The following is a 27847-nucleotide window of genomic DNA, read 5'->3' on the forward strand; positions in this document are numbered from 1 at the left end:
TTTTTTTTTTATTAACAAACAGTGCAAACGATGACCTGATGATGATTTTTGATGTTTTGGTATATGACTACACACAATACATCTAAGCATGTAAGATTCAACATTCAAGAGTATTTGCAAACACAGAAGGAAACAAAATACCATTTCTCACCGAGTAATATCTTGTGCCCTCTTCTGAACAGAAATAGTTCATTAGTTCTTAATCCTGTTCACACTAAATACTGTTAATCAGACGATATTAGGTCAGCAATACCTGCTGAATACTTAATGCATACCATGTTAAATTGCTGTTCCTTGGCAATACCTTAATGTTACTATCAATAATAGTCTATGTCCTGAATTGTTTGTTTTGTTTTTGTTTTTGCTTAACTTACATATATCATGATAGGTTGTCATTGTGTCTTCACAATACACCCCACATTTCAAAAACTGCAATGACCACATTGCTAACAACATTACTAAAAAGAATAACAACACTATCGATTAGACTGTATTTAGTGTATTCTCTTAAGAATTATCCATTTTGCTTATTTCTTTTTTTAAATTAATCCATGCTGGAGTGTGATTGTCACTTCATAATATCTAAGAGGGAACTTGTGTCATTATGTACCAGTGAACAGTGGACTCAGGTCGTTTTATACAGTTCAAGTGGGGATCTTTTTTCTATAATGTAAGTCAACAAACTACTACAATTAATCAAGCAACTCCAGTGCTTGTGAGAACTGGTCAGAGTATTTTGGGACTGAACAATATTAGTTTCTTTCAAGGTCTAGTCAAAGTGTGATGTCACATCAGTCCTTAGTGATTTATTAAAACTGAAAAGAAAGAATCGTACTGCTGACTATTTTATTCACAATTTTATCCTGGTTGTTTTTCTATTTTTTCTCCCCCTTGTAGATTCTAAAATACTTATAAAGCTGAAGACATCAACTAAAGCTGAGCATTTTTTATTTTTTTACAATACCATAATAAATCATGTACACTGGTTTCTCCTTCGTTTAATAGCCCCTCCACAGTTTGGCTCTCCAGCCATTCTCACTATGGGGGAGTGTTAAAAACAGCAAATTACACTTATTGAAAAAAGAACAAGAATATGTTATCTGACCTCGCTATATTCATGAATGACTTTAAAATAAATGTCCTGAAGACGTCCAAAAAGACACAACAAAGTGTTGTTGACACATGATTAAAAACCTGTCTAAGATTGGGAAATGTCTCTTGACTCCAATTAAATTATCAACAGCAAATACAAAATAACAACAATAATACAGAAGAATGTGAATTCCCCTAAGAGAAAATTAAAATTAGTGCAGAGGTGTAATCAATCTTTAAAATATATAATTAAAGCCTACATGAAGTCAGTTTTGTTGCTAATATTGCAGTCAATGGTATTGGTGCATGCAACCAGGTTACTTCTGATTTGCAGGTAAAACCTTATTTATTCTCAATTAAAGTGGCCATGATTATTTTAGTAATATTTGTATCACAGAGAAATGTTTAAATGTTGATAACATTAAAGTGAAATTATACATTTTTGAAAGAATCAAATAAAGTCTTTGCAGTAAACAAACAGTCATTAGGTGATAGAATGAGTAGGGGAGAGCGGGGTGAATTGAGCCAGTTTTTACTTAAGGCATCTTTAAAGTGAAGGCATGACAGTAATGTCTCCAACTAAAATAGGTACACATATTTCAGGATGTGGTGCATCCATGGGAATAATCACCTTTGATCTAAAATTAACTGTTTTCAAAATATGACTTTTTAAAAAAAAAGTGGTCTCTTGGCTCAACTTGCCCCCGGTGAGGGGTAAGTTGAGCCTAGGGAGAGGATAAGTTGAGCCACAGGGGGGTAAATTGTACCACTGATTATGTTGAAGTAAAACTTAACATTTTCACCTCATTTAATGCCATATCAAAGCAAGACAAATTCAACACCAAATGACTCCTTAAATGTTTTATTGTTAACAATGAAGAAAAAAATTAACTTCAAGGCTACTACTCAACATCCCACTTGTCAATGCTGCACGGGAATACGAACGTCTTCTCCCTTCTGGCTGTTCCCCCAAGTTTTTGCGGTTTTGGGAGTTTCATGAGCACATCACCTCTAGGGATGAGTCCTTCATCATTCTCTTTGAATGTGAAGTTGGGCTTTTCACTTCTCCTAGTTGTTTCATATCCATGTATCTCTTTAAAGCAATCCCATGCCATGTCATTTGAACGGAAAAAAACAGTTTTTTGAACTTAAATATGCTTACCACTTACTCAATCAGCCTTTCTCCATCACAGGGTGAGTACAATGGATGACTCTTCAAACACATGTGGTCACGTGACCAAATGTGTCTATGGTTGTTCATAAACAAGGGGTGGCTCAACTTCCCCACAGGCTCAAATCACCCCGTTCTCCCCTACAGACAGTTCCTCTGCAGCATATGGCAATTTCTTTAAAAAAAATTAAAAATCACATTTGCTGTAATATAATGGTAAAAGGCCTTAAAAGTTAATTTTCTATCCTATTTTTGTTTTTTTAAATGACCAGAAACAGAGGTCCACTGTTGGTGGAAGTGCAATGACAGGTCCACTGATAGCAAGGTACGCGCGTGTGTGTGTGTATATATGTGTGTATATGTTTGTGTATATGCATGTGTGTGTGTGTGTGTGTATATGTATGTATATATATATATATATATATACATATATATATATATATATATATATATATATATATATATATATATATATATATATATATATATATATATATATATATATATATATATATATATATATATACATATATATATATATATATATATATACATATATATATATATATATATATATATATATATATATATATATATATATATATATATATATATATATATATATATATACATGTGTGTGTGTATATATGTGTGTTTATGTGTGTGTGTGTGTGTGTTTATATATGTATGTGTGTGTGAGTGTGTACATGTGTGTGTGTGTGTGAGTGTGTACATGTGTGTGTGTGTGTGAGTGTGTACATGTGTGTGTGTGTGTGTGTGTGTGTGTGTGTGTGTGTGTGTGTGTGTGTGTGTTTATATATGTATGTGTGTGTGTGTGTGTGTGTTTATATATGTATGTGTGTGTGAGTGTGTACATGTGTGTGTGTGTGTGTGTGTGTGTGTGTGTGTGTGTGTGTGTGTGTGTGTGTGTGTGTGTGTGTGTGTTTATATATGTATGTGTACATGTGTGTGTACATGTGTGTGTGTTTGTGTCGGTCCACTTCCAGGATGACATTACTTCCACCCGGTTCCCTAAAGCTGCAGAACTCGGCTCTGCTCCATTTAGTGATCAGAGTCGTCGTGCCGCTACATCACTCTCCCTGATGAAGGAAGAGTAATTATGTTTCCATGGGGGGGTTTGATGAAGGAAGAGTAATTATGTTTCCATGGGGGGGGTCTGGTCGGGGTGAGAACGAGGACAAACACCGACACTAATGAGCGCTCGGCCCAGATCAAGCGGCCGGTTCGTCGGCAGGAAACGCTGGACTGAAAGAGTTGCTGTTACAATGAACCGGTTCTTCTGGCCCGGAGCCAGTTCTTTGTCAGTGGAAACAGAAAGCTCGGTTCCAAACTCAGCACTGGCCCAGAACCAGAACCAGAACCAGCCCTGGAACCGGTTTGGTGGAAAAGAGGTGTTAGAGGAACCTCCTGAGGTTGAGTTACATCAGCTGGTAGATGTTACTGTCGAGGACTTTCCTCAGGTGGAGCCTCTGCTTCTCTCAGCCGGGACTTTAACGTTTCTCCACGTTTCTCCTCGTTTCTCCTCGTTTCTCCTCGTTTCTCCACGTTTCTCCACGTTTCTCCTCGTGTCTCCTCGTTTCTCCTCGTTTCTCCTTGTTTCTCCACGTTTCTCCTCGTGTCTCCTCGTTTCTCCTCGTTTCTCCTCGTTTCTCCTCGTTTCTCATCGTTTCTCCTCGTTTCTCCTCGTTTCTCCTCGTTTCTCCTCGTTTCTCCTCGTTTCTCCACGTTTCTCCTCGTTTCTCCTCGTTTCTCCTCGTTTCTCCTCGTTTCTCCTCGTGTCTCCTCGTTTCTCCTCGTTTCTCCACGTTTCTCCACGTTTCTCCTCGTTTCTCCTCGTTTCTCTTCGTTTCTCCTCGTTTCTCCTCGTTTCTCCTCGTTTCTCCTCGTTTCTCCTCGTTTCTCCTCGTTTCTCCTCGTTTCTCCTCGTTTCTCTTCGTTTCTCCTCGTTTCTCCTCGTTTTTCCACGTTTCTCATCGTTTCTCCTCGTTTCTCCTCGTTTCTCATCGTTTGTCCTCGTTTGTCCTCGTTTCTCCTCGTTTCTCCTCGTTTCTCCTCGTTTCTCCTCGTTTCTCCACGTTTCTCCTCGTGTCTCCTCGTTTCTCCTCGTGTCTCCTCGTTTCTCCTCGTTTCTCCACGTTTCTCCACGTTTCTCCTTGTTTCTCCTCGTTTCTCCTCGTTTCTCCTCGTTTCTCCTCGTTTCTCCACGTTTCTCCTCGTGTCTCCTCGTTTCTCCTCGTGTCTCCTCGTTTCTCCTCGTTTCTCCTCGTTTCTCCTCGTTTCTCCTCGTTTCTCCACGTTTCTCCACGTTTCTCATCGTTTCTCATCGTTTGTCCTCGTTTGTCCTCGTTTCTCCTCGTTTCTCCTCGTTTCTCCTCGTTTCTCCTCGTTTCTCCATGTTTCTCCTCGTTTCTCCTCGTTTCTCCATGTTTCTCCTCGTTTCTCCTCCTTTCTCCTCGTTTCTCCTCGTTTCTCCACGTTTCTCATCGTTTCTCCTCGTTTCTCATCGTTTCTCCTCGTTTCTCCTCGTTTCTCCTCGTTTCTCCTCGTTTCTCCTCGTTTCTCATCGTTTGTCCTCGTTTGTCCTCGTTTCTCCTCGTTTCTCCTCGTTTCTCCTCGTTTCTCCACGTTTCTCCACGTTTCTCCTCGTTTCTCCTCGTGTCTCCTCGTTTCTCCTCGTTTCTCCTCGTGTCTCCTCGTTTCTCCACGTTTCTCCTTGTTTCTCCTCGTTTCTCCTCGTTTCTCCTTGTTTCTCCATGTTTCTCCTCGTTTCTCCTCCTTTCTCCTCGTTTCTCCACGTTTCTCATCGTTTCTCCACGTTTCTCCATGTTTCTCCTCCTTTCTCCTCGTTTCTCCTCGTTTCTCCTCGTTTCTCCTCGTTTCTCCACGTTTCTCCTCGTGTCTCCTCGTTTCTCCTCGTGTCTCCTCGTTTCTCCTCGTTTCTCCACGTTTCTCCACGTTTCTCCTTGTTTCTCCTCATTCCTCCTCGTTTCTCCTCGTTTCTCCACGTTTCTCCTCGTGTCTCCTCGTTTCTCCTCGTTTCTCCTCGTTTCTCCTCGTTTCTCCTCGTTTCTCCTCGTTTCTCCTCGTTTCTCCACGTTTCTCCTCGTTTCTCCACGTTTCTCCTTGTTTCTCCTCGTTTCTCCTCGTTTCTCCTTGTTTCTCCATGTTTCTCCTCGTTTCTCCTCCTTTCTCCTCGTTTCTCCACGTTTCTCATCGTTTCTCCACGTTTCTCCATGTTTCTCCTCGTTTCTCCTCCTTTCTCCTCGTTTCTCCTCGTTTCTCCTCGTTTCTCCTCGTTTCTCCACGTTTCTCCTCGTGTCTCCTCGTTTCTCCTCGTTTCTCCTCCTTTCTCCTCGTTTCTCCTCGTTTCTCCTCGTTTCTCCTCGTTTCTCCACGTTTCTCCTCCTTTCTCCTCGTTTCTCCTCGTTTCTCCTCATTTCTCCTCGTTTCTCCACGTTTCTCCTCGTGTCTCCTCGTTTCTCCTCGTTTCTCCTCGTTTCTCCTCGTTTCTCCACGTTTCTCCTCGTTTCTCCTCGTTTCTCCTCGTTTCTCCACGTTTCTCCACGTTTCTCCTTGTTTCTCCTCGTTTCTCCTCGTTTCTCCTCGTTTCTCCTCGTTTCTCCTCGTTTCTCCTCGTTTCTCCTCGTTTCTCCTCGTGTCTCCTCGTTTCTCCTCGTTTCTCCTCGTTTCTCCTCGTTTCTCCTCGTTTCTCCTCGTTTCTCCTCGTTTCTCCTCGTGTCTCCTCGTTTCTCCTCGTTTCTCCTCGTTTCTCCTCGTTTCTCCTCGTTTCTCCTCGTTTCTCCACGTTTCTCCTTGTTTCTCCTCGTTTCTCCTCGTTTCTCCTCGTTTCTCCTCGTTTCTCCTCGTTTCTCCTCGTTTCTCCACGTTTCTCCTTGTTTCTCCTCGTGTCTCCTCGTTTCTCCTCGTTTCTCCTCGTTTCTCCTCGTTTCTCCTCGTTTCTCCTCGTTTCTCCTCGTGTCTCCTCGTTTCTCCTCGTTTCTCCTCGTTTCTCCACGTTTCTCCTCGTTTCTCCTCGTTTCTCCTCGTTTCTCCTCGTGTCTCCTCGTTTCTCCTCGTTTCTCCTCGTTTCTCCTCGTTTCTCCTCGTTTCTCCTCGTTTCTCCACGTTTCTCCACGTTTCTCCTCGTTTCTCCTCGTGTCTCCTCGTTTCTCCTCGTTTCTCCTCGTTTCTCCTCGTTTCTCCTCGTTTCTCCTCGTTTCTCCACGTTTCTCCACGTTTCTCCTCGTGTCTCCTCGTTTCTCCACGTTTCTCCTCGTTTCTCCTCGTTTCTCCACGTTTCTCCACGTTTCTCCTCGTGTCTCCTCGTTTCTCCTCGTTTCTCCTCGTTTCTCCTCGTTTCTCCTCGTTTCTCCTCGTGTCTCCTCGTTTCTCCTTGTTTCTTCTCGTGTCTCCTCGTTTCTCCTCGTTTCTCCTCGTGTCTCCTCGTTTCTCCTCGTGTCTCCTCGTTTCTCCTCGTTTCTCCTCGTTTCTCCTCGTGTCTCCTCGTTTCTCCTCGTTTCTCCTCGTTTCTCCTCGTGTCTCCTCGTTTCTCCTCGTTTCTCCTCGTTTCTCCTCGTTTCTCCTCGTGTCTCCTCGTTTCTCCTCGTTTCTCCTCGTTTCTCATCGTTTCTCCTCGTTTCTCCTCGTTTCTCCTCGTTTCTCCTCGTTTCTCCTCGTTTCTCCTCGTTTCTCCTCGTTTCTCCTCGTTTCTCCTCGTTTCTCCTCGTTTCTCCTTGTTTCTCCTTGTTTCTCATCGTTTCTCATCGTTTCTCCTCGTTTCTCCTTGTTTCTCCACGTTTCTCCTTGTTTCTCCTTGTTTCTCCTCCTTTCTCCTCGTTTCTCCTCGTTTCTCCTCGTTTCTCCTCGTTTCTCCACGTTTCTCCTTGTTTCTCATCGTTTCTCCTCGTTTCTCCTTGTTTCTCCACGTTTCTCCTTGTTTCTCCTTGTTTCTCCTCCTTTCTCCTCGTTTCTCCTTGTTTCTCCTCGTTTCTCCTCGTTTGACGTCTGTTATCAGTAGTTTAGTTCTGGGAACTAAAACATCTTTCTGAAGTGTTCAAACTTGACCTCGGTTTGTCTGCAGGGACGTTGCCACACCGTCACCGAAGTTCACCGACATCTTTGAGTCTGATTTGATGATTAAATCAGCTGTTTATTCTTTTTTTTTATTCATTGATTGATTTTTTTATTTTTTTATTTTTAATTTTTAATTTTTATCAGCTGTTTATTCTGAGAGGTTTGAGTGGAGCACGGTGTGTGTATCAGGACACGGCCTCTGATTGGCTGACGGGTCAGGACACGGCCTCTGATTGGCTGACGGGTCAGGACACGGCCTCTGATTGGCTGACGGGTCAGGACACGGCCTCTGATTGGCTGACGGGTCAGGACACGGCCTCTGATTGGCTGACGGGTCAGGACACGGCCTCTGATTGGCTGACGGTCTCCCTGTATCTGTCCATCGTTGATGTGGAAACATGGCAGCAGCTGGGCAGATCCTGCCATGACCCCCCATGACCCCTGACCCCCCCGTGACCCCTAACCCCCCATGACCCCTGACCCCCTCACAGGCCTCATGTAAACCCGTCCAATGTGAACGGTCACACGGGGATTCTGGGTAATGACATGTGGGAAAAAGGTATTGATTATTCCTTCATAAGAGGTCGATACTTTATGATCTGAGGGGGGGAGGGGGGGGGGGGGGGGGGGGGGGGGGGGGCATCAGCGCTGTCAGGTTGATGGCTCTTATCTGGTGCCCCCCCTCCCCCCCCCCCCCCGTTATATTTAATTAATTGACCCGTTGTCAAGCCCCGCCCCTGTTGCTAGGTTCAATTCAATTCAATTCAATTTTATTTATATAGCGTCTAATACAACAGATGTTGTCTCTAGACGCTTTCCAGAGACCAAGAACATGAACATAAACATAAACATAAACCCCCGAGCAATTATAACATAAACAATGCCAGGTAAAAACTCCCCTAGTGGGAGAAAAGCCTTAAGCCAAACAGTGGCAAGAAAAACTCCCCTTTAGGAGGGAAGAAACCTGGACCAGGACCTGGGTCATAAGGGGGGACCCTCCTGCTGAAGGCCAGACTGGGGGGTCGGGGACGTCAGCAGCACAGCAGGCAGGTGGAAGCAGCAACGGGATGACCAGAGGGGGGTGGGGGACCGCAGGCAGGTGGAAGCAGCAGCGGGTGAAGCTTGAAATTATAACGCATTTAATAATTCAGGGTTTTAACGTAGAGAATGTTTGATTCGGGCTGGTTTTTCATTATTTTGGTGGGTTTCTCATTGCGTCTGGGCTGGAACCTGTCAGATCTGGCCATGGGCGTCAGTTTGATTTCAGAAGTGCTGGGGACATTTACCATAAACCTGAGTAAGGTTTGAAAAGTGCTGGGTACGAGCTACGCCCATTACTTCCGAATTGAGGTTCCATGATAAATAATAGGCATTGCATTAGATGATGTGTATTGATGCGATATTGTCCCCATATTAAAAGCCATCTGCGCGGTCTTATTTAGGTCGTCGGAAACATTATATAGGCCTACATATTGCAAGCCTTTTATTATTTTAATATTGCTGATCATGGCTTACAGTTTAAGAAAACTCAAATATCCTATCAAAAAATTTGAATATTCTCGGAATCTTATTCTTAAACTGTAAGCCATAATCAGCAATATTAAAATAATAAAAGGCTTGCAATATTTCGGTTGATTTGTAATGAATCCAGAATGTATGACATTTTTAGACTCCATAAAAATAAAGGACTTTATCACAATATTCTAATTTTCTGAGACAGTCCTGTAAACTTGTTTGTGTCGTTGTGCTGAACCACTTCTGAATATCCACGGTTACTTTGTGTTAACGGAGCAGCAGAGAGCAGCACTGGCTGCTGCAGGAAACTTTTGCAGGAAACTGTTGCACCAACGCAAAGCGTACGGCGTAGGATACGCAGGGATGCGAACGTACGGTACGCGACGCTGCGTAACCTCGATGCCGTCGATTTAACGCGGAACCATAAATCAGGCGCATTTGTCCGTTTTTTCAGACTTTTCGTCTTTTCAACTGAGCATGAAGACACATAAAATGAGGGTGTAATGCATGCTTATGCACCCTCGTAGAACCGGGCCTGCGGAACGCAACTTTTAATTCCCAAATCCCAACTCCTACCTGGAGGTGAAGCCCGAGTCCTCCCCGCCGTCTGTCACACACATAAAGATCTGGGCACAGACACAGCAGGTCCTGTTGTCCCGCCACTAAGATTTTGCTGGCCTTAATGTTTCCTGTGTTTTATTTTGTTATTATTGATAAATTTAGTGTTGATGTGTGTGTGACAGACGTGTGTATGGGGCGTTAATGAAAATACGGGACAAATCGCATCTTACTTAATTTTTTTTTTTTTTTTTTTTTTTTTTTAAGTGGTGGGGACAAATCTGCTCGTCAGACAAAGTGGTGGGGACGCGTCCCCATCGTCCCCGGCGTAAATGACGCGCCTGGATCTGGCAACCGTTGGAGGTCATGGGCGGTGGTCGCAGATCCACGTTGACTTACCCAGAATCCACCTGTGAAACAGAAGTAATTGAACCAGAGGATGTAGAACCTGGTGGCGTGTTTACAGAGATATACGAGGATTAAGAGGTTGATTTTACCGGGTTACAAGGTTGCTGGTGTGAAACCCCCGGCTGGCTCCGCCCCTGGTTTCCATGACGACCACCACTAACGGGGGGTGCTTGTGTCCGCAGGTCTGTCCGGGAACCCCCTGGACCTGGAGAAGCGCCACACGTCCTTCGGCAAGAACTTCATCCCGCCCAAGAAAGCCAAGACCTTCCTGCAGCTGGTGTGGGAGGCGCTGCAGGACGTCACGCTCATCATCCTGGAGATCGCCGCCATCATCTCCCTGGCCCTGTCCTTCTACCACCCGGAGGGCGGCGACAGCGACCGTCAGTACCCCCACTGGTACCCCTGGTACCCCCACTGTTCCCCTGGCACCCCTGGTACCCTGGTACCCCTGGTACCCCTGGTACCCTGGTACCCCCCCTGTTCCCCTGGTACCCTGGTACCCCTGGTACCCCTGGTACCCTGGTACCCCTGGTACCCCTGGTACCCTGGTACCCCCCCCTGTTCCCCTGGTACCCCTGGTACGCTGGTACCCCTGGTACCCTGGTACCCCTGGTACCCCTGGTACGCTGGTACCCCTGGTACCCCTGGTACCCTGGTACCCCCCCCCTGTTCCCCTGGTACCCCCCCTGTTCCCCTGGTACCCTGGTACCCCCCCCCCCCCTGTTCCCCTGGTACCCCCCCCTGTTCCCCTGGTACCCCTGTTACTATGGTACCCTGGTACCCAAAAACTCAACATTTGAAAACTTGTGAAACTTGGCACGCACGTCCCATGTGGCGAAAAATTACGTATTCTAATAGTTTCTATTCTAATTCTAATGGAGAACTTTGGGGCCTCACCACTCGCACACCGTTACTCGAAAAATTTTGAACCAATTTAGTGAGCTGTAGGCCCTGAATTTAACTACAGTCCTGTAGATTTTCAGAGCGATGGCACAAATAGTTTTTGCACGAAGTGCAAAAAACATTTCCAAATTTCCAAACTAATGCGGAGATTTTCCCATGTAAGTGAATGGGGCAGAATGTCACACTGTGGGTGGAAGGAGGTTCGAAAAAACCCCAAATTCACCTTTTTTCTGAGTCACGTATCTGTCTCATACTTGCACGTAGAAATGTCATTCAAACTTCAAAACGGAGGAAAACTTCTCTTCCCTCTCCAAACCTGAAACAGTTTTTTTCCTAAGATGTACACTTTTCAAGATATGAGCCCTCAAGCGAGGACTGGAAATCACTTTTTTTGTCAAATTTAGAGTGGAGCTCTAATTTTTTAGAGTGGGAGGGACAGTAAAAAAATTACCTTAATTTTTATGTGTAGCTCGAACTCACGGCCGAACCGTGAAAGCGAGAAAGATAATTTTTGGTTAGAATGTAGACATAGATGTTGGGATTCATAAAATGTGACTTTGACAGGCGGGGTATGCACAAAATTTAAACGGGGAGGGAAAAAGCTGCGCCAATTCCTGCCTCAGTCCCCATTCACTGCAATATAATCAAAAGTTTTCTTAAAAAAAATCTCACTTTGTTTTCGAACTGCCGTTACTAACACATTTTAAGGAATATCTGAATAAAATTAAGATTGTCAGAATCTGCCGGGTTCTGTGGCTCTCACAGCGAACCCGGAACCTTCCTCATGTCGAGGTTCATGTTGCCCCTAGCAACCAGAGCTCAGCTGCTGACTGATTAGACTGAGCCAGACCTGGTCACATGACCCAGTCAGTACAGACTTCATATACTTTACCCTGGAAAATGGAGAAATCTGAACCCTGACCTTCTGACCTTAGATGATCACCAGTCCTGCTGGGAACCGGTTCATGGGATATATATATATATTATTTTTATTATATATATAAATATATACATTTGTATATTATATATACAAATTAGCCCCGCCCCTTGAAATGTGTCGAAATGTGATATTCCAATAACTTTTGAATGGTTTCACATAGAGAGTCATGGGTGGTGTCATAGGACTCGGTATTGAGTCGTTGACCTTCATTGGTGCAAATTAGCCCCGCCCTTTCTTCTGATTGGCCGATATGTGAGTCCTTCACCTTTATTGCTTGCAAAATGCAATAATGTACACAAATGTGCTGCAGCCCGTGGTGGCACTCCCGAAATTTCTGCGAGGAAATTGTCTAGTTATTGTTGTTGTTGTTGCTGTGCAGAGTGCGGCCAGGCGGCCGGCGGCGTGGAGGACGAGGGCGAGGCCCAGGCCGGCTGGATCGAGGGCGCCGCCATCCTGTTCTCGGTCATCATCGTCGTCTTGGTAACGGCCTTCAACGACTGGTCCAAGGAGAAGCAGTTCCGGGGGCTGCAGAGCCGCATCGAGCAGGAACAGAAGTTCACCGTCATCCGCAAGGGCCAGGTCATCCAGATCCCCGTGGCCGAGATTGTGGTGGGGGACATCGCCCAGATTAAGTACGGTACGGAAACAGAGACCCTGGACAAGGACTAGGACCAGGGCCGTCCCCCACGACGATCTGGGATCCAGCATATTTTACATTTTTCAAGTAACAAAATAACATATTTGAACAATTTTTCAGATTTTTTCAGTTATTTTATTGTCTGAAAAATGGTTCAAATATGTTATTTTGTTATTTGAAATTTTTTTAATTTGTTTTGTTGATGATATATATTGTTTTTCGGCACCACCTTGTTCTCTATAGCTGATATAACATGAATTACTCCTATGTGGGATCAATAAAGTTCTTATTTTTGCCATCTGAGAAAATGAAATATATTATATTTGGTGCCTAACTGTTTCCCAAGTATATTAGTGCGTGTGTGAATGAATAAATGAGACGTAAAACGTACATTTCTTTGTAGAAAGGCGCTTTATGAAAATAAGTCCATTCACTTGTATTAGTTTACAGCGCAGTCTTGAACATCCAATATGGCGGCACGTTGACGTATCGCAGCAGCTCCATGGAAGGAGGAGGAGAGATGGATATGGAAGACGTAGTGCATGTTGAACTTGACCCCGTGACCTCTGACCCTGTTACCTCTGACCCTGCAGGAGACCTGCTGCCCACCGACGGGATCCTGATCCAGGGCAACGACCTGAAGATCGACGAGAGCTCGCTGACCGGGGAGTCGGACCAGGTCCGCAAGTCCCTGGACAAGGACCCCATGCTGCTGTCGGGTGAGTCACATGACCTCCGGGGAGTCACATGACCTCCTCCATCAGAGGAAACAACCTCAGGACTGGATCAATGCGTCCTGACATGATTTCAGATTTGAGGGAACACTGCAAAAACTCAAAATCTTACCTTAATATTTGTTTTATTTCTAGTTAAAATGTCAAATTTTTAGTCAAAAAATCTCATTACACTTAAAACAAGACTCATTACCAGAACAATAACTTGTTATTTGACAATTTTTACCTGTTTCAAGTAAATTTTCACTTGAAATAAGTAGAAAAATCTGCCAGTGGGACAAGATTTATCTTCTCATTACAAGCAAAAAAATCTTGTTCCACTGGCAGATTTTTCTACTTATTTTAAATGAAAATTTACTTGAAACAGGTGAAAATTGTTGTTTTTTCCAGTGATGAGTCTTGTTTTAAGTGTAATGAGATTTTTTGACTAAAAATGAGACATTATAACTAGAAATAAGACAAATATTCTTGTTAAGATTTTGAGTTTTTGCAGTGAATCCAAAGCGGCGGTTTGACTCGTAGCTTGTGTTTTTCCTCAGGGACCCACGTGATGGAGGGATCCGGCAGGATGGTGGTGTCGGCCGTCGGCCTCAACTCCCAGACCGGCATCATCTTCACGCTGCTCGGCGCCGGCGAGAACGACGAGGAGAAGAAGGTCAAGAAAAGTAAGACGCGAGGAGGAGGACGCCGTCGCGCACACACGTGGTACAAACACGGGTCAAAGGTCACCGGAGGGCTGAGAGTCCCACGCGTCGGGACGGACTCCGGCGCCCGAACCTCACGGCCCACGAACGGATTCCCCAGGCATCTGCAGGAGCCACGAGCTTGTGTTGCTCTGAGGACCCGGTACTGTGGTACCGGCTGCGGTCGGGACGGAGATCCGACCGCAGCGGCAGCGTCTTCGTAGCCTCGTAGCTAACGAGCAGCAGCCACGAATGAATGAGACCAAGACGAGTTCAGCAGTGGCCGTTAGGAACCGCTCAGCCGGACCCAAAGTACCAGAACCAAAAAGCTTATAAACTCGGTGAAACAGAAGTCCGGGTTGAACCCGGTTTGAGCCCGACTTGAACCCGGTTTGATCCCGACTTGAGTCCCACTTGAACCCGGCTTGAGTCCGGTTTGATCCCAGTTTGAACCCGACTTGAGTCCAGCTTGAGACCGGTTTGAGCCCGGTTTGAGCCCGACTTGAACCCGGTTTTATCCTGACTTGAGCCCGACTTGAACCCGTTTTTATCCTGACTTGAGCCCGACTTGAACCCGGTTTGATCCCGACTTGAGTCCAGTTTGAACCCGGTTTGATCCTGACTTGAGCCCGACTTGAACCCGGTTTGATTCCGACTTGAGTCCGGTTTGAACCCGGTTTGATCCCGACTTGAACCCGGTTTGATCCCGGCTCCAGTCTGGATGCAGGAATGAAACCGTCTGATCCAGATTCCCTCCAAACGTAAACGAACCCCAGAAAATCGCGTCTTCATTCTGAGGGGGAACTCCTTCCTCCGTTTAAATGATGCTGGACCACCAGAAGGTTCCTGGTCCGAATCCCAGCTGGTTTTCTCCAGGTCCTCCGGGTCCCTGTGATGGACCAGCAGGTAGACCTCGGTCCTCCTGCTGAAGAGACTCCAGAAGGTCCATCTGACCCTGGATGGGACTGAGTGGATGGTGGGTGGGGGGTATAAGAGCTTGTCATCGTGTCCACGCGGAGCTAAAAACCGACTCGTTGCCACCTGAGACGACTCTGCGTCTTGGTCTCATTGATTGGTTCTGCCGGCTACACGGGGCAGAGTGGGGTAGGAGGGAACCCTTCAAGGGTCCAGACGACCCTGAACCAGAACCACCTCAGGAACCCCTCAAAGGTCCAGACGACCCTGAACCAGAACCACCTCAGGAACCCCTTCAAAGGTCCAGACGACCCTCAAACATCTCAGTGATCCGGACCAGCGAGCCTCTGCAGGCCTCTCTATTCCCTTTGAGTTGCTTGTGGTCATGCTAACCCCCTTTTACTAGTGTGTTTCTCTTCAGTTGGTTTCTGTCTGATCATCATTTTACCGGCTAAAGTTTTGAGTTCGTCAGGCATTCATTGTGCACCGGCTGAATGGACCAGCTCAGCGGAGAGAGACGCTCCGGTAACCGCGGTAACAAAAAAACAAACCCGCAACCGGCTGGGAACTAATGAGGAGAACCGCGAGACCTGAGAACCTGGAGGGAACCGGGAACCTGGAGGAACCCGAGCAAGTTCTGGTGACGTTTACGCTGAATCTGACACAAAGATCTCCTGAAATCAGCATCACTGTCTAGAAATATTCGTCCATTTTCTAGTTTAACCACACACAGTCCGACAACAACAGTCCAACAACAGTCCATCAATAACAGTCCAACAACCATCCAACAATAGTCCATCAATAATAGTCCAATAACACTCCAACAATAACACTCCAACAATAATCCAACCATAACAGCCCAACAATAACAGTCCAACCAGTGTGCAAAATACCCATCCATATTCGGGGGGGTCCCTAACTTGCGTTTTTTTTTGTTTTTTGTTTTTTAAACAGTGTGGCCCTATACAATAAACCAATACAATCAGCCTACTATAGCCTATGACAAATACACGCACACTTTTAACCATTTTAGATGCACGTTGTTTTACTAACAGGAGGCAAAATTCTGCATTACGATGCAGAATGTTATTTACAAATTAAATCCATCCATCCATCCATCCATCGTCCGCCGCTTGGATCCGTTCCAGGGTCGCGGGGGCAGCAGCCTCAGCAGAGATGCCCAGACTTCCTTCACCCCAGACACTTCCTCCAGCTCTTCCGAGGGGGAGCAAATTAAATCCGATAATTAAAATAAATAAAAGACGTTAATTGGCACCACACTGGTGCACTTAATGAATAAATACCAGACAAGACACTGGCGCACGGCCAGTGCATTGCAGAAACGAATAACCAAATAAAATAGGCTTATGTATTTTTTTAGATAAATAAAAAAAATACAATGAAAATGAATTGTGCATTCAAATAACAGTAATAACAACAAATGCCACTATCGGAGATGTGCAATCAGTGCACTTAAACAGATCCTCAGCCTGCACAATGATGACTGATTATTTAACGTTATGTAACCATCCAGGAAATTATGTTTTAACACAGCTGCAGCTGTGTTAAAACATGAGAACACATTCACAAATTCCACACATAACAGGTCATCATGCAAAATTAAAAAAAAAATATGATGGCTCTCAACAGGTGGGTTCACGCAGCTTACACATAAATCACACTCATAACAGGCCATAACGCAAAATAATAATAACAAAAATTAAAAAAAAACATTAGCTCTCAGGTGGGTTCAGGCCATATTAAGCAGGCTGGCCTCTTACCTTAAGTTAAAATAGACCAAATTTGCCTTTTCTTTTTTTTTTTACCTTGTCTGCACGCATATTAATAGTTAATACCATGCTGGTAAAAACCTAAGGCATATATATGTGCATTGTTACTATATTTAATATATATATATATACATATATATACGCATACATACGCATAGACATACATACCCAGTTTTTTTTTTGTTTGTTTTTTTTTGCCGGGGGGGGGGTTGGACATTTCTCGACTTCTTGTCCTTTCCGTCCTGGTTTCCATTCCAGTAAGAAGAGAGGCGATGTCCTGCTTTAATCCAGCTTCTGACAAATGGAACCGGGTCGAATTTGTCCAGAGGAGGTCCGTTGAGGTCCGCGCGCCTGGCTGTCCGTGTTATTAACTGCGGAAAAGCCTTGTTGCGCTGTGCTGGCACACATGGCTAATTTGCATACATAAAGGTATAAAGGTGCAGGACTTGTGTTAAACCAATAAAAGTTTTGAATTGTGAATACTTGATATGGCGATCTCTTAAACATATTTAATTGACCATTAGTGACAATCAAATTATCATATTATATTATATAGCCTAATTTATTTATTTTTTTGACAACATTGAGACCCCCCCTAAATTTGGCTTTTGAGTCCTTCAGGGGGGCTCAAGGGTTAATCGGGGGGGTCGGACCCCCCGAATCCCCCTGTATTTCGCACTCTGAGTCCATCAATAGTCCAACAATAACAGTCCAACAATAATCTGACAGTCCAACAATAGTCCAACGACAGTTCAACAATAGTCCAACAATAATAATCAAAAAATAGTCCAACAACAACAGTCCAACAACAGTCCAACAATAGTCCAACAACAACAGTCCAACAACTGTCCAATAATAATCCAACAACAGTCCATTAATAGTCCAACACCAGTCCAACAATATTCCAACAACAGTCCATCAATAGTCCAACAACAATAGTCCAATAGTCCAATAACAGTCCGACAACAATCCAACAACAGTCCAACAATAGTCCAACAACAGTCTGACAACAATCCAACAACAGTCCAACAACAGTCCACCAGTCCAACAGTCCAACGGCCAGGAGACGTGTTGGTCCTCCCTGGCGGTGAAGTTTGATCGTCCGTGGCAGTGAAGTCACCTCCAGGTTCTCGGCGGCGGGGAGGCGAGTGCGTCTCTCTCCTCTGATTGGTCCATTCCCACCCACAGCACACACACACACACACACCTGTGGGTTCCTACCTGTTTGAATTTTGTGTTTCCCTCAGTTTTGATTTTGATCTCCTTTTCCTTTGAGCCATCTTCTCAGCACTCCGCCCTCTCTCTCTGTCCGAACAGGTAAAAAACAAGGACCCCCCGAAAATCGCAACAAAGGTAACCCCCCATTCATCCATCCATCCATCCATCTGTCCTTCTCTCCCTCCACCCCGCTGCTACTCCCCCCCCCCCCACCCCGGGGCAGGAGGGGAGCGTCCAGTCCATCTCTCTCTCCTCTGTCTGCTGCATCGAGGGGGACGTTCTCTCGCCTTGCTTTACCTGTCGAGGGGTGCAACTCTCACCTGGCAGCGCGTCAGCGCCCGCGGTTGCCACGGCAACTACAACAGGGGGCTCATGGAATTACGAGGGGGAAAAGACGTTTTCTTGGACGCCCATGAATGCCAACCCGTTGATAAGTTAAGATCAAAGGACGGTTTGAATCTGTGTGTGTCCAGAGATTAACTATGTTGGCACGGGAACGGCCCGTCCGGCTCGTTGACAGACGGCAGAGTTGGACGAGTGTACAGAGAAGGCGGTTGTGAAGCTTTAAAACAAAAGACAACATTAGGAGGCATGGCTGGTAGTGCAGCCGTCTCACAGCAAGAAGGTCCTGGGTTCGATTCCCGCCAGGGACGCTGTGGGCGCTGAAGTGCGTGTTAGTTCCCCCATGACTTCAGTGCCCACACCCTGGGTGGGGTTGGTGAAAGGGCCTTTCTGTGTGGAGTTTGTATGTTCTCCCCGTGTTCCCTTGGGTGGCTAATGGGAGCTACTCTCACAAAAACATGCAACAGTCCTGGGCTACACATGTCCCCTCTGGCCAACCGGGGCGCCAGATGGGGTGGGGAGGATCCGGCCGGAATAACGTGATCCTTCCATGCGCTACGTCCGGCCGGAGAAGCCCCACCCTGTCTGGTGAAAAGATGCGGCCTGCTCACTCCTCAGGTTAAGGAGGAGACCTGAGCTCAGTGCAGGAACTCCCGGGGTTGGTAGAGGGGGCAATGCCCAGGACTGTTAGGTAGGAGCACTGGGTGATGAAAAATGGGAAGAAATCAAGGATAAAAATATTTAAAAAGAAAAAAAAAAGACAACATTAAACTCTGCTTCATGACAGATGAAAACACAAGTCGCACGCGAGGCGGAAACGTTCCGAGTAAAGTTGCTTTCGTCAATGAAAATTATAACTAAATATCGTCGTCGACGAACCTTTATAACCTGAAACGAGAAACGAGACGAGACAAAAATGCTGGTCATGTGGCAATAACGATAATTAAATATATGATGCAATATTGTAGAGGAATAAAAATGAGACCAAAATGTAGATTACAAAATTAAAAAAAGGATCCTAATCATGAAAGTTCAACGTAGAACTGCATATCTGCAGATCTGCATAAGTTGTGACAAGAGACCTCAAGATGATGGAGAGGAACAGGAGGAGCCCCAGAACTGGTCCCTGTGGGACTACGGTTGTCCTGGAGCCCCAGAACTGGTCCCTGTGGGACTACGGTTGTCTTGGAGCCCCAGAACTGGTACCTGTGGGACTACGGTTGTCCTGGAGCCCCAGAACTGGTCCCTGTGGGACTACGGTTGTCCTGGGGCCCCAGAACTGGTCCCTGTGGGACTACGGTTGTCCTGGAGCCCCAGAACTGGTCCCTGTGGGACTACGGTTGTCTTGGAGCCCCAGAACTGGTCCCTGTGGGACTACGGTTGTCCTGGAGCCCCAGAACTGGTCCCTGTGGGACTACGGTTGTCTTGGAGCCCCAGAACTGGTCCCTGTGGGACTACGGTTGTCTTGGAGCCCCAGAACTGGTCCCTGTGGGACTACGGTTGTCTTGGTGTTTCTTAAAGATTCATATTCAAAACTGTTTCCACGTAACAGACTCGTTAGGAGTAAAGTTGCTTTCGTCGCCCAAAATTATGACTAAATATCGTCGTCAACGAACCTTTATCACCCGAGGAAAACGAGGCACAACAAAAATGCTGGTCATGTGACAAAAATCATGTGATAATTAAATATATAATGCAATATCGTAGAGGGAATAAAAACCAGACTAAAATGTAGATTACAAAATAAAAAAAGGAGCCTAATCATGAGAGTTCAATGTAGATCTGGGAATCATCTGCATAAGCTGTGACTCAAATTAGAGTCTTCTGTATCTGGAGATAATTTATTCTTGAGTCTATAAGGTAACAATAATATAACAATAAGCTAACCTTGTTTGAATTGTAAAATGGGTTTGGATCAATACAATCTTTGACTAAAATAGACTACAATGTACAATTCTGACTAAATACGTCTAAAATGCTCAGACTTTTAGTCGACTGTAACTTGACACGACTAAAAAGAGAATGAACATGACTAAAACTAATAAAAACTAAAATGATAGCTTGACCAAAAGACTGGAGTAAAACTAAAATTGAAACAGGCTGACAAACACAACACTAGCGAGGACCTGGATCCAAGACCTCAGGGATTCTCTGGCTCGTTACCAGGTAAAGATGCAAAGTTCTTTTCATCTGACAACAAATACAACCAAACATGAAACCGACTTTAAATACTCGTTCTCGTTAAAGCCTTTGTAAAACGTCAGAGGGGTCAGGGGACAAAGATCCAGCCTCAGAATGAAGACAGGATTCCCTGACTCTCACCTGTCTGCCCTTGGACATGTTGGGGGGGTTTAGGCCCCCTGATGGTGATGATGTCACCGTCCTCTGATGTCCTCTCCGTCCTCTCCGTCCTCCATGTCCCGCGTGGTCCAACACAAGCCCGGCTTCCAGAGAGCTGCAGTCCTCCCGTGGTGTTGGCATCTGCTGCCGACAGAACGCTTGTCGGAGCGCCAGGAAACCGCCGACGCACCGCCCTCTTTACGTAACCGCCGGGTCTGCAGTCAGACGACCTCCACGAGGAGCAGGACCTCTACGTGTTTAAACGCCAACCTTAACCTGTGTTTGGATCCGGTCGTCCAGTAATCCCCCGAGCAGTTTGTCCAGAGGTGTATAATCCAGGTGCCATAAAGTAAAAATCCTGTCCAGCAGTTGTTCCAACCAATCACTAAACCAGCTCCTCTGCAGGTAAATGGTCGTTAGTGAAAACCCCTGTTTTAAATGCACTGGCTGATCCACAGGTATACGTTTTAATGAGCAAATATCAGCTTAATGTCAAGACAATTATTTGACTAATGGTGCTTTGAGACTGACCCCATTTCAAAATTGGTCTTAATTTAAGATTGATTCAAAACTATTTTTGATTTTGTAAAAAAAAAAAAAAAAACAACATTAAAGCACATTCAAGAGGTGTATAATAAAGTAAAAACGCTGCCATGTTTTTGGCCAGTACATTTAAAACAGGTGTTTTCACTAACAACCATCTACCTGCAGAGGAGCTTTACAGACTAAAACATACAGAAATACAACATAGCCTACAGTCATAAGACAGAGCAAAAAAATAAATAGAATAAAAAAAAGAATAAAAGAGTAAAAAGTGTCACCACACTACTGGGTATTAAAAGCCATTCTAGATAAATAGGTTTTAAGCCTTGGTTTAAAAGGCCCAGGTCAGAGATAGTGAGTAAGTAGCAGGGGACAGCCCGGTGGGAGGGGGCTGGGGGGCAATTGAAAAGGCTCGGTCACCCCAGCGCTTGACCTTTGACCTGGGCTCCTCCAACAACAGTTGGTTCGAGCTCCGATAAATAGGGCGGGGCAAGGGCTTTAAAAACAAACATTAAACGTTTTAAATCAATTCTAAAATGGATTGGACTGATTGGACTGTGCGGAGCTAGCGTCGTAGAGCAGCTCTCTGATTGGACCGGGCGGAGCTAGCGTCGTAGAGCAGCTCTCTGATTGGACCGGGCGGAGCTAGCGTCGTAGAGCAGCTCTCTGATTGGACTGGGCGGAGCTATCGTCGTAGAGCAGCTCTCTGGGTGGAGCTAGCGTGGCAAAGCAGCTCTCTGATTGGACCGGGCAGAGCTAGCGTCGTAGAGCAGCTCTCTGGGCGGAGCTAGCGTCGTGGAGCAGCTCTCTGATTGAACTGGGCGGAGCTAGCTTCGTAGAGCAGCTCTCTGATTGGACTGGGTGGAGTTAGCGTCGTAGAGCAGCTCTCTGGGTGGAGCTAGCGTGGCAAAGCAGCTCTCTGATTGGACTGGGTGGAGCTAGCGTCGTAGAGCACTTCTCTGGGCGGAGCTAGCGTGGTAAAGCAGCTCTCTGGGCGGAGCTAGCATGGTAAAGCAGCCCTCTGATTGGCCGATGCACCTCGTCAGCGTGGGAGTTGCACCCCCGCAGCTCCGGGGGGCTGTGGGAGCCTCTGGCACCCGTTTCCTCTGTGTCTCTCACCTTCTTCCAGCTTCCTGTCGTCTCACTGTTCCCTTCTTGCAGGGTGTTGCTCCGTTGCTCCGGAGTGTTTGTGTCTTGTAACCGTCGGAGTCGCTCCGCTCCGCTGCTTCCTCCTCCTGTCTCTCCGTTGTGGTTCTGCATCTCTTGTCGTCGTCTGGGGTTTGATCCTTTCGACTTCCATTTCCTGTTTGAGTTGCTTTTCTTTTTTCAGTTGTCAGACACGCCCCTCCCCCCACCCCCCCCATTCTCCCATGGTGCAGTGCTGCGTCTGTTTCCAGTTCTGTCATTGGTCCGTGGGTCTCCGTCCTGTCGGTGTGACGCCGTTCAGCTACATGTCTCCGGAGGGGGCGTGTCCATACAGCTCCGAGCTCCCCGGTGGCCCCGCCCACATCCCGGTGGCCCCGCCCACATCCCGGTGCCCCCCCACATCCTGGTGGCCCCGCCCACATCCCGGTGGCCTCGCTCACATCCCGGTGGCCCCGCCCACATCCCGTCATGTGGAAGTCATGCCAAGGTCACAAGGTCATGTGGAGGTCATGTGGGGGTCATGGATCATATCCAGGTCATGTGGAGGTCATGTGTAGGTCATGAGGTCATATCCAGGTCATGTGGAGGTCACTAGGTCATATCCAGGTCATGTGGAGGTCATGAGGTCATATCCAGGTCATGTGGAGGTCACTAGGTCATATCCAGGTCATGTGGAGGTCACTAGGTCATATCCAGGTCATGTGGAGGACATGTGTAGGTCATGAGGTCATATCCAGGTCATGTGGAGGTCATGAGGTCATATCCAGGTCATGTGGAGGACATGTGTAGGTCATGAGGTCATATCCAGGTCATGTGGAGGTCATATCCAGGTCATGTGGAGGTCATGAGGTCATATCCAGGTCATGTGGAGGTCATGAGGTCATATCCAGGTCATGTGGAGGTCATGAGGTCATATCCAGGTCATGTGGAGGTCACTAGGTCATATCCAGGTCATGTGGAGGTCATGTGGAGGTCATGAGGTCATATCCAGGTCATGTGGAGGTCATGTGGAGGTCATGTAAATGTCATGAGGAGGTCATGTAGAGGTCATGTGGAGGTCATGTAAATGTCATGAGGAGGTCATGTAGAGGTCATGTGGAGGTCATGTAAATGTCATGAGGAGGTCATGTAGAGGTCATGTGGAGGTCATGTGGAGGTCATGAGGAGGTCATTTGGAGGTCACGAGGTCATATCCAGGTCATGTGGAGGTCATGAGGTCATATCCAGGTCATGTGGAGGTCATGTTGAGGTCATGTGGAGGTCACTAGGTCATATCCAGGTCATGTGGAGGTCATGTTCAATTCAATTTTATTTATATAGCGTCTAATACAACAAAAGTTGTCTCTAGACGCTTTCCAGAGACCCAGAACATGAACATAAACATAAACCCCCGAGCAATTATTACATAAACAATGGCAGTTAAAAACTCCCCTAGTGGGAGAAAAACCTTAAGCCAAATAGTGGCAAGAAAAACTCCCCTTTAGGAGTGAAGAAACCTTGACCAGGACCAGGCTCATAAGGGGGGACCCTCCTGCCGAGGGCCAGACTGGTGGGTCAGGGACGTCAACAGCACAGCAGGCAGGTGGAAGCAGCAATGGGAGGACCAGGGGTGGGGACCGCAGGCCAGCACGCAGCTCCCCGATCAGCAAGTCCCAGGTTGGGTTGGGGCAGGGCCAGGGAGAGGAGTCTTGAGGGACGAACCTTCTCCCCCGCCCAAAAGGGGCAGTTACCCTGCCCCCCTCACTCCCACACTGCAGGGTCCGGTGTTTTGCATTCAGAGATGCTCTTCGCCACCGGCAGACGATGCTGCAACATGAACAAAAGAGAAAAAGAGAAGAAAAGGGGGGGGGGGGGGGGCAGCACGAGAAACTACAGGAGCGACTCTAACACACTAGAGTTTACACTACCTAGAGATTTACCAACACCGGCTAGAGGTTTACTAAACACTAACTATAGGCTTTACTAAACGAAAATGTTTTAAGTTTAGTTTTAAAAGTGGAGGTGGTGTCAGCCTCCTTAACCCAGATTGGAAGTTGGAAGAGCTCTGACAGGAACATAAAGCACTATCAGGTCTTGCAAATAATGCGGAGCTAAGCCGTTTTGGGCTTTATATGCAAGTAATACAATTTTAAATTGGATTCTGAATTTTACGTGTAACCAATGGAGACCATGTGGAGGTCATGTGGAGGTCATGAGGTCATATCCAGGTCATGTGGAGGTCATGAGGTCATGTGGAGGTCACTAGGTCATATCCAGGTCATGTGGAGGTCATGAGGTCATGTGGAGGTCATGTGGTCATGTAAAGGTCATGTGGAGGTCATGAGGAGGTCATGTGGAGGTCATGTGGAGGTCATTTCCAGGTCATGTGGAGGTCATGTGGAGGTCATGTGGAGGTCATTTCCAGGTCATGTAGAGGTCATGTGGAGGTCATGAGGAGGTCATGTGGAGGTCATGTGGAGGTCATGTGGAGGTCATGTGGAGGTCATGTGGAGGTCATGAGGAGGTCATGTGGAGGTCATTTCCAGGTCATGTGGAGGTCATGTGGAGGTCATGTCCACGACGCCTTTGGATGATGTCACAGGGGGCGTGTCCTGGTCTTCCTGCACCGTGCTTGGTTTACATTTCATCAGAAATGACTTACCCTCCCTTTAGTTAACCTTTAGGTGGAAACGTGTCCTTGTGAGGACCAGCTGAGTTTATCTGGTCAGTTAAAGCAGCTGAGTCTGAACCAGAGAACCAGAGAAATCAGCAAGAACAAGGTTGTAATTAATAGTAATTCAGTATTTAAAGGTTGAATAACCTTTAAATACTGAACCAGCTTTAGGTTCAGAGGTGGAACCAGGATCTGAAACTCGTTGACGAGCGTCGGGTCCAGGCAGGGAGATGCAAACACCAACTTTGTTATGGAAATGAGGACCTGAAACCAACGATGGGGAAGAGAGTAGGTGTGTGTGTTTGTGTGTATGAGTGTGTGCATGTATATGTACCGTATTTTCCTCACCATAAGGCGCATCGTATTGTAAGGTTCACCTTCAATAAATGGCCTATTTCAGGGATTGTCAACCGGTGGTCCGCGGCCCTCTGGTGGTCGCTGATGGTATTGCAGGTGGTCCTTGAAATTGTAAATGGAAAACAATAATAATTTTAAAAATATATATTTATCCTTTAGACTCAATTTATTTTCCATTTACTATTCATTTTTGTGAATAATTTACCTATCCAAATGATGTCAAATGAGTGAGAGTGAACTTTGCAATATTATTACTATTGTTCATTTTTCATTGACTGTTTTTTGTTTAGTTTTTTTATAGCAAAAGGTGTAAATAAAAAAAAGACACTGATGCAAATAAATAGCCTATATAGGCCCATTGTCTTATTTAAAAGCAAGATGCAAAATAAAACAAACATCCCCAAAAGCAGTTGGTCCCTGAGTTGCTTCTTGGTTCTAATGGTGGTCCCTGGGAAAAAACAGTCAAAAACCTCTGGCCTATTTTAAAACCCTCTGCATATATAAAACACAAAATATACGTAAGGGATAATGCCCGACGACGTGTACATTCTCTTTGAGAAAATTAAAGGCTTTTAGGTGTGCCTTATAGTGCGTAAAATACGGTATGTATACATATATATATATATATATATATATATATATATATATATATATATATATATATATATATATATATATATATATATATATATATACCGTACTTTTTTTAAAATAGAGCGGATGCGGCTTATATGCAGGTGCGGCTTATAGTCCAGAAAATATGGTGTATATATATGTGTGTGTGTGTGTGTGTGTGTGTGCGTGCGTGCGTGCGTGTGTGTGTGTGTCTGAGTGTGTGTTTCTGAATGTGTGTGTGAGAGAGAGAGTGATTGACAGCTGTGTGGGTCCTGCTGCTCCAAACTGCTGAAACCTTCTCGTGATGTTCTGTAGTCACATGATGCAGCGCCGCCCCCGCCCCCCCTCAGCCAGCAGAACCCCCCCCCCCCCCCCCCTTCAACCAGGGGGCCGCCGGGCCCCCCTAGACCCCCCCCCCCCCCCCCCCCTTCAACCAGGGGCCGCCGGGCCCCCTAAACCCCCCCTCCCTTCAGCCAGCAGGCCCGCCCAGTCCAGATCTGAGTCTGAGACCCCCCCCCCCCCCCCCCCCCCCCGACCTCAGTCCAACCCGAGACCCTCATCTGGTTCCAGCCTCCTCTGAATGTAACGGTTTCTCTGCTTTTCTTCCTTCACCCCCCCACCCCCCCCACCCCCTCCTCTGTTTGGTGGATTATGGGCCCATTTCTTTCATTCACCTTTTCTTTATCTTTCCTCCCTCACCCCCCCCCCCCTGTCCCCGCCCCCCCCAGCTAAGACCCAGGACGGCATCGCCCTGGAGATCCAGCCGCTGAAGAGCGAGGAGGAGGAGAAGGAGGACAAGGAAGAGAAGGAGGACAAGGAGCAGAAGGAGGAGGTGAAGCCCGTCAAGAAGGTCAACGTCACCAAGAAGGAGAAGTCGGTCCTGCAGGGGAAGCTGACGAGGCTGGCGGTGCAGATCGGGAAGGCCGGTGAGACACACACACACAAGTATACACACACGTACACGCACACATGTACACACATGTACACACACGTACACACACATGTATATACATGCACACGCACAGTCATAGTAGATGTGCAACTGGTCCAACTGGTGGTGATGGTTAAAAGCAGAGGAACATTTCTGTCTTTCCATGTAACTGAAAAAAAAATATTATTATTATTATTATTATTATTATTATTATTATTTATTTATTAAATTTTTTATTTATTTTTTTGGTATTATCATTATTATTATTGTTATGATTATCATTATTATTAGTGCCACGGCTTCGCCACCAGGCACTCACTCTCACAGCTAATAGCAGTGAAAGTAAGCGCTTCGTGCGAAAATGTGCGCTTTTCGGCCCACGCTTTGGGAAAAATTTTGAATTCTGAACCGATGTAGAAAGTTGTAGGCCCTGAATATAATAATAATAATAATAATAATAATAATAATAATAATAATAATAATAATAATAATAATAATACATTTTATTTATATAGCGCTTTAATAACTACAGTCCTGTGAATTTTCAGAGCGATCGCACAAATAGTTTTCCCACGAAGTGCAAAAACATTTCCAGATTTCCAAACTAATGGGGAACGAGATTTTCCCATGTATGTGTGTGGCGCGGAATTTCACAAAAGCCTACTGTGGATGGGAGGAGGTAAAAAAAAAATTCACCTTTTTTCTGAGTCACCTAACTCTCTCATACCTGCACGTAGAAATGTGATTCAAACTTCAAAACAGAGGAAAACTTCTTGTCTCTCCAAAACACCAAACAGTTCCTAAGATGTAAACTTTTCAAAATATGAGCACACAAGCGAGGACTGGAAATCACTTTTTCGTCAAGCCTAGAGTGTGGATGTCGGTTGGTAGAGTGTGAGAAACAGTAAAAAATTATTTAAATTTTTATTTGTAACTCAAAGTCAAGGCCAAACCGTAAAAAGGAGACAAATCATTTTTTGTCAGAATGTAGACATAGGTGTTGGGATTCATAAAATGTGACTTTGACAGGCGGGGTATGTACAAAATTTAAATGGGGGTCCCCATTGACTGCAATGTAATCAAACATTTTCTTCAAAGGAATCTCACTCTGTCTTCGCACTGAGCTTACTCACTCATTTTAATGAATATCTGAGTAAAATTAAGATTGTCAGAATCTGCCGGGTTCTGTGTCTCTCACGATGTTTTCGGTTTTTTGCTAAGAGCTACGGTTTTATCAAAAATGATTGGAGACCTTGTCAGAA

At 45.8% G+C, this 27847-nt stretch overlaps 1 protein-coding gene across 4 annotated transcripts in view; it reads left to right on the forward strand.

The window, feature by feature from the left end:
* LOC133448242 (plasma membrane calcium-transporting ATPase 1-like) overlaps positions 1-27847 on the forward strand; it is a 96919-nt gene that overhangs the window by 44012 nt on the left and 25060 nt on the right. For 2 of the 4 annotated variants that reach the window (XM_061726587.1, XM_061726588.1), the window contains exons 3-8: positions 10021-10218; positions 12061-12318; positions 12912-13037; positions 13592-13717; positions 17758-17793; positions 26383-26580. In XM_061726587.1, coding sequence (XP_061582571.1) covers positions 10021-10218; positions 12061-12318; positions 12912-13037; positions 13592-13717; positions 17758-17793; positions 26383-26580 — 942 coding nt within the window. The remainder of the gene's footprint in view (positions 1-10020; positions 10219-12060; positions 12319-12911; positions 13038-13591; positions 13718-17757; positions 17794-26382; positions 26581-27847) is intronic. The other 2 variants (XM_061726590.1, XM_061726591.1) reach the window with 1 other exon arrangement.

Source organism: Cololabis saira, chromosome 8 (assembly GCF_033807715.1).
Source record: "Cololabis saira isolate AMF1-May2022 chromosome 8, fColSai1.1, whole genome shotgun sequence".
Lineage (NCBI taxonomy): Eukaryota > Metazoa > Chordata > Actinopteri > Beloniformes > Belonidae > Cololabis > Cololabis saira.